The sequence below is a fragment of the Galdieria sulphuraria genome (assembly GCF_000341285.1).
Source record: "Galdieria sulphuraria unplaced genomic scaffold scaf_173, whole genome shotgun sequence".
Taxonomy (NCBI): domain Eukaryota; phylum Rhodophyta; class Bangiophyceae; order Galdieriales; family Galdieriaceae; genus Galdieria; species Galdieria sulphuraria.
The window spans coordinates 1-6,293 of NW_005178302.1; the positions used below are offsets into that span (position 1 = coordinate 1).

Below are 6,293 nucleotides of genomic sequence, written 5' to 3' on the forward strand. Positions count from 1 at the left end.
CTTGACTATAATTGATCCAATCAATAAAGAACCACATAAACACAGTTCCCATCATTCTAGAAGAGAAATGACGAAGGATAACATAAAGATCCAATAAATCATATGATTTCTTTCTCAATTTTGCATCAGCTTCAAACATAGCAGAATCTCGCATACGAACTCGAATAGCAAGAACAATGATACAAGGAATCAATCCCAACCATAGGAAAGTCTCCAAACCACTTGAGGATGACAATTAGGTAATACTACTCCAGTTTTCGAAGCAGTGTCAATAAACACATTGCGACAAGCAGCAGCAACTAAAATCAACTGCAAAACACTCGGAGTATTATTACCAACGACTTCCATAAACATAACCAGCAAAGATACGCGACGTCCTCGATTCTTCCTACTCACGTCTTCACTATCTTCCATAACATTGGGAACATTACAAGTATATTCTCCGCCCATTCCCAATCCGACTATTGCTCTACCAACAATAATCATCCAAAACATTCCATCTGTACTTGTTCCGTTGGCAGCGACAGAAATGACGGAACCGAGAATAACCAATGAAGAGCACATAATAAGACCGGCTTTTCTGCCCACCACATCAGCAATAAAACCGAATATGATCAAACCAAACAAAACACCATAAAGGACACTAGTTGATAGTGCTGACTGTAAGAATGAGCTGTCATTCACAGTATGATACACATCGACGTAAAGAGTCAACAAAATAGCGCCAACTTGGTACATATAACCGTTCACTAGGAAACCAAGTGCTGTTCCAATAGCGTTGAACCTCAAATACGACTTGTCCAGCTTTTCGCCTTGTTGTTTTCCATCTTCTGGTTGTGAATTGTCTTGTTCAAACTCTTGAGACCTTCTATATATTTGGTCAGGAGCAATATCCACAATAGGGTCTGCCATAACTAACTGATCAAGAAACGCACAAACAATAATTACGAAAACGACGTAAGACGATGGCCGTAGTCTTAAGTAGATGGGCAGAGGGGGGTGGGTCTCTTGGACAACCTGAATGTATTCGCATTTCCTGCCATTGTCTATCCAATAAGTTGGCCCTCAATAGCAAATCACTTTGTCTATTCAATTCGACTGTCGCTTGTACAGGGATGGAACACTATTAGAAAAGTTTCTAGAAAAATAAGGAGAAGAGTGGAACTTTGGGGGAATAGTACAACATAGTAGAGTATGAACTTATCAATTGTGTTGGAAATCTGTAGAAACAAACTGGGGTGAAGAGAGCTAAAGAAAGGCCCAAGTTGTCTTAGGCGTCGATAGAGAGAACAACGAATATTTTGTTCTTCTTTAAGACACAACGCGTGACAGACCAACTTTGGTAGTACGGTCACTGAGCACTCGACCTCTTTTGTGGCATATTGGAAACCCTATGGGAAAGCAAATAAAGGCAGGCAACTTGAAGAGTGATCACTTTATTGATATCTCACTCCTTCCATAACAACGTTGAGAAACATTGCTCCTCACGAAGAAGATTGTTCTTGCTGCTCCAACTCACGATAATACTTGTCTACCGTTTCTTTGTAGCTGAGATGCCACTTACGGAACAACAACGCAAACTAAACCCAAAAACATAATAGTTAGTATGCAAGTCGGAAGGTTCCAAAAGGCAATATCCCTTCTCGTTCTCGTAGGGAAACTTTGAAGCTTTACAACTTACCGCAACACCAACACCAATACCGATAGTTATCTCTCTTGTTACACTAAGTTTAGGAGCGGACGACACGGGGTTTATTTTGGCCATAATTCGATTGAATTAAAGAAGAATGGAAGATTGTTAGCTTAAGAAATGTTGTCGACTCCAGTTAAGATGAAGAAAGAGCCATTTTCGAGTTGGAGACCAAGTCAACAAAGTTGGAAGCATCGTTTCCAACAACCTTATCAGTTTCAATTACCACAAGGTGACATTCTTACTTTGGATCAAGCACCCTTTACGAGCAAAACTTCTAAAGACCCAGGTGACACCGGATGTACCTTGTGGGATTCTTCTCTAGTATTGGCACAGTTATTGTTGAATAAACCAGAGTGGGTAAAAGATAAAAGAGTAGTAGAACTTGGAAGTGGAATAGGGTTATTGGGATTCCTCATTTCTATCCTTGGTGCACGACAAACCACTTTGTCTGATCTGGACTCTACGTTGAACTTATTACGAGGAAATATGGTTAAAAATAAACACTTACTTGGAAACAAAGACATTCAGATTATGTTGATAGAATGGGGAGACCAAAAAGTATTGCAACAACCCACATTACAAAACACGGAGGTATGTATCACTCTTTTGGTAACTTAAGTTCTACAAAGTAAGTCCCTAGGTGGTAGTATGTTCGGACCTTGTATATCGAATGGAATCAGTGCAACCTCTAGTTTCCACACTTTGCAAACTTTGTAATCTGAAAACTAAAATATTGTTTGCGCAAGACAATCATCGACCAGAGGTAAAAGACAGTGCTTTAAGAATGCATTTTGTAGATAGCCATATGGAATAATAGGTAACCCAAACATGGGAACGAACTATGCAACCTTATTTTCATTATCATACAATACCCAAAGAATGGCTACATCCGGAAATACAGTCTGAAGATATTATCGTAAGAATATATCAAAAAATAGATTGGTAAATGAATGAATGATACAAACCCCTTATCTACTTTTTCCTTAAAGAACTATATCACGGAATCACTTTGAAAGCCTATTCTATCTTGCGTATATGTCCAAGATATCTTCTCTCTCCAAAACTAATAAACGATACTGAAATTCCTTTCCAACTCATATCTTAGCTGTACAACAAACCTACCAGTTAATATAATAAGTACGACTAGTATGTTCCCATTCGTTAAAGGGATAAATATAGGACGGTTTGATGGGATAAAGTACAGGCTTAGTTCCCCAATACTTTTCAAAGACTCCACGAATAGTATGGAAAGACATATTCCAAATGTTTCTCAAACGAAACCAAAGCCAATAACTAAAGGACTCTTGCAATAACTTTGCCATTCAGTTTTTCTTAAAAACACTGTTCCAAAACCTACAGATTTTCTTGTCGAAGGATTGTAATCCTCTACAGGATATATAAGTTCACCAGGTTTTCTGCTTTGAAACCTCGGCTCTCTTCCAACTGAAAGATAAAACTCTTCAGTCAATAATGGCCGTCGTTCTGATATACAATAAAACGTGTGTCCAAGAATAGACGTATGCCTTGGTTGCCAAACAAGTCTACAAGGCAAAATATAGAAAACTTGCTCTTTTACAGTTCTGTTCACCAAAAGTAAACTATTGGACATCTAAAACAAACACTTGCCAAGACAGAGATATGAAAGTGACTATTTACAATTGCGATATGTTCAAACATTTTCTCTTAAAAAGGGTGCTTCCCAACGGTTCCATGCAACTAAGACTGCATGTTGCATAAAAGCTGCACAAACATAAAGAGCTTCTTTCGAAAAACCACAAGGAAATGAAAAAAAGTAAATATGAAAGGCTAGGAAATATACAAAGAATAGTCGAGGTAAGTAATAACGTGAAACCCAATGACGACGACTGATAAGACAAAAAAGCTCACAAACCCATGCAAGAACAAGAACCTAAAAATAATATCAACTTTCAACAAAAACATTGCATAATACTCATTACCAGAAAAGCAAGTAGATAATCGTCAAAGAATTCGAGTAAAAAGAACAACATTCCAGTAATAATAGGAACAAATACGGCACCTTCCACAGAATATCTTATTAATAAGCCAGTAATGGAAGTCTGATAAAAGATACTTAGTCAATTGAAAAAGAATACCGATCATGCTTACTTGATGAGTTCTTCTCTGCTGTAATTCCAAGGTAAGTTTTACAACACGTGAGCGAACTTCTCTTAGAGCAAAGGTCACCAAAGTTCCAGTAATACCCATAATAAATATTGAGGTGGCCAAAACATTGCCTTTTCTCGCCACCCATGAAAAACTAAATCATGTCAGTTGGAAATGCTCCATACAGGACAAAATATTATAGCTTGCCTTCGTTTATACCAGGAAGATTCCCCTTTAAAGTTAACATCAAATATCACATCCAAATGAATAAGATGTCCATTCAGCAACTGTAAAATGTAACCTCTATATTGAAAATACTGTGCTACTGCATTCACCAATATGGTGTCATATCCTACAAAACTTTCTAAAACCATCTTTCGAATAAACCAGTTTCCGAAACAACGATGATTCAAATCTATCTCAAGTGTAGCAAAAGTGACATTGTATCTAGGCCACGAATCCTGATTGAGAAGTAGTAGTCCTTTCTCTGATGAGTAACGAAGCACTGTTGGTCTTAAAAGAATACTTTCTAAAAATTCTTCGAAAGCTCCCTTTTTCGCTACTGGAAAACTTAACCACTCTGGGGAAACTGAAGCAGCCTTCATTTCTTCATAGCTCCAAAAACTGCACTTCGAGTTGGGCTGCTTCATATTTTCACTATGAAAATTCGACTTGAACATCTCACCCACAACCTGAAATTGCAGTATATCCGGCATAACTCCGTTCGCTCCACTGCAATTCTTTAATAAAGGTTCTAGAATGGACTCACAACTGCTGTTCGCTACAAAGTGTATGTGCATAGTCCAAACTATAACCAAGGAAGCTATTGCGTGAATAAACGCCATCATTTCCAATTTACTGCCTATACTTTGCAACACGGCAGCAACACTTCGTTGAAAAAGAGCAGAAAACGTCTCTTGCGGACGGGATAAAGAACAAACCCAGTGGCGCACCCAACGTGCCCAGTTGGCAAACCACATGAGACAAAGTGAAACAGGCGAGTCAAGCTCTGGGAAAAAACCACTAGAGTGAATTCTCTGCCTGTTTTCTGTTCTCCTCCGTGTTCGCGTTGAAGCAAGCATGTTCACGTGACTAATGGCTTTGAGGCTACTGAAATACTCAAAGGGCAATTCCAAAGTACGACCAAGTCAAAGCTAGTAGCTAGATGTCTCCAATCTCTTTTACAAAAAGTAAGCCAAAAGGACTTAAAGACCTTACGTATCTCCTCGGTAAAAGCTATTTCTCCTTCTCATAAGCAGCACAACCCCAAAGAAAGAGAGATTCTGTCTAATTGAAGTTGTATCATAGCATTTTTCTCGATGTCAAAGTAAAAAAAAAGGCGCGCAAGGCTTTCCATATAAGCAAACAGTGCCATAGTACTCTTTGAGAGTTTTATTATGATTTGGGGTTTAACCAACTCTTCACCTAGATACATATGCTGTGTTTTGCAACCGGTGTGCTGCTTTACTTCCAATGAATATTCTTCTGTTCTAAGGTCTCAATGTCATCAACGAAACAACTGTTGTAAAAGAAGTTTCAAAATTATTATATTATGTCAAAGGAAAACACCGGGAGAAATAGTCTTTGTGGGAGCGGGACCTGGTGAAAAGAAATGGCTGACTTGGGCAGCTGTGAAAGAGTTGAGAAAAGCGCAGGTTGTACTTTATGATCACCTCGTTGACAAGGAAATCCTCAAATTATGCAATAAAGATTGCGAACAGTTTGAAGTAGGAAAGGCTATACACTGTTCCGAAGATACTAGAGTGTTGCAAAAGGTATTCTTTGCTGGTATCCTGTCTACGTCCTTCTAGCTTAAATTCGTTATATAAGGATATCCATAATTTGTTGGAGCATTACTATCGCAGAGGAAAATATATTATCCGATTGAAAGGAGGAGATCCTGGTATTTTTGGGAGACTGGCCGAGGAAATAGATCATATCAAAGTAAGCTGAAAACAGATTGCCTTGTACCAAGATAAAGTGACTTGATAAAGAGCTTTGGTGGTAAATATCGTTTAGTTCCTGGAATTTCTAGTGTCTTTGCAGCTCCGCTTTTAGCCGGCATTCCATTGACACATAAGAATTGGAGTAAAAGTTTGACTATAACAACCGGGCATGACTTGTCACAGCTGGACTTTAAGGTACATGGAAAGACCTTTTCAAAGCAGGTTCACTGTTTTAAATTATGTAAAAGCTATTGGCAAAATCAGAAACATTGGTATTCGTTATGGCAACGAGAAATTTATCAGAAATTGCACAGAGGCAAGTACAACGGTTTGTTATCTTTTCGGGTGCATTTTGATGGCATTGTTCAGATTAATAGAAAATGGCAAATCTTCCGATACTCCTGCAGCAGTAATATACAATGCAGGTATGTTTAATCAACAAGAAGTTTTTGGGACTTTGAAGGAATGGGCTTCGAGAGAACTGAAAGTACAGTTTCAGCCTGGGACTGTAGTTGTTGGCAAAATTGTTG

General features: G+C 38.4%; 4 protein-coding genes across 5 annotated transcripts; 2 read left to right on the forward strand and 2 right to left on the reverse strand.

Annotated features, from left to right (window-relative positions):
* Positions 1–960, reverse strand: Gasu_63420 (MFS transporter, PHS family, inorganic phosphate transporter; the record flags this gene model as incomplete). The annotated part of the gene is made up of 1 exon (XM_005702461.1): positions 1–960. The coding sequence occupies exon 1, from the start codon at positions 910–912 to the stop codon at positions 190–192; it is 723 nt and encodes a 240-aa protein (XP_005702518.1). The 5' UTR covers positions 913–960.
* Positions 961–1,800: 840 nt separating this feature from the next.
* Gasu_63430 (hypothetical protein) lies at positions 1,801–2,779 on the forward strand. 2 transcript variants are annotated; one of them, XM_005702462.1, is made up of 3 exons: positions 1,801–2,284; positions 2,334–2,456; positions 2,511–2,779. In XM_005702462.1, the coding sequence occupies exons 1-3, from the start codon at positions 1,811–1,813 to the stop codon at positions 2,637–2,639; spliced, it is 726 nt and encodes a 241-aa protein (XP_005702519.1). In that variant the 5' UTR covers positions 1,801–1,810; the 3' UTR covers positions 2,640–2,779. The 2 variants fall into 2 exon arrangements, with proteins under 2 accessions (XP_005702519.1, XP_005702520.1); XM_005702463.1 differs by having other exon boundaries at positions 2,511–2,663.
* A 466-nt stretch (positions 2,780–3,245) lies between these two features.
* Positions 3,246–4,990, reverse strand: Gasu_63440 (uncharacterized protein). Its single transcript, XM_005702464.1, has 4 exons — positions 4,025–4,990; positions 3,821–3,971; positions 3,652–3,771; positions 3,246–3,602 (listed from the first exon to the last, which is right to left on the reverse strand). Exons 1-4 carry the CDS (start codon positions 4,897–4,899, stop codon positions 3,363–3,365), a joined length of 1,386 nt encoding a protein of 461 aa, XP_005702521.1. The 5' UTR covers positions 4,900–4,990; the 3' UTR covers positions 3,246–3,362.
* Positions 4,991–5,090: 100 nt separating this feature from the next.
* Gasu_63450 (uroporphyrin-III C-methyltransferase) lies at positions 5,091–6,293 on the forward strand (the record flags this gene model as incomplete). The annotated part of the gene is made up of 5 exons (XM_005702465.1): positions 5,091–5,592; positions 5,648–5,761; positions 5,812–5,958; positions 6,012–6,079; positions 6,133–6,293. Coding segments are annotated over exons 1-5 (868 nt in total), but the record flags the coding sequence as incomplete, so codon positions are not given.

What these genes read in the sequence shown, in the direction of transcription:
- Gasu_63430 (XM_005702462.1), top strand. Translation starts at nt 1,811, where the DNA reads ATGTTGTCGACTCCAGTTAAGATGAAGAAAGAGCCATTTTCGAGTTGG. An exon ending in CCACATTACAAAACACGGAG is followed by an intron (nt 2,285 to 2,333) that starts GTATGTATCACT and finishes GTAAGTCCCTAG; the next exon opens with GTGGTAGTATGTTCGGACCT. An exon ending in AAGACAATCATCGACCAGAG is followed by an intron (nt 2,457 to 2,510) that starts GTAAAAGACAGT and finishes ATGGAATAATAG; the next exon opens with GTAACCCAAACATGGGAACG.
- Gasu_63440 (XM_005702464.1), bottom strand. Translation starts at nt 4,899, where the DNA reads ATGCTTGCTTCAACGCGAACACGGAGGAGAACAGAAAACAGGCAGAGA. An exon ending in AGCAGAGAAGAACTCATCAA is followed by an intron (nt 3,772 to 3,820) that starts GTAAGCATGATC and finishes ATCTTTTATCAG; the next exon opens with ACTTCCATTACTGGCTTATT. An exon ending in ATTATCTACTTGCTTTTCTG is followed by an intron (nt 3,603 to 3,651) that starts GTAATGAGTATT and finishes TATTATTTTTAG; the next exon opens with GTTCTTGTTCTTGCATGGGT.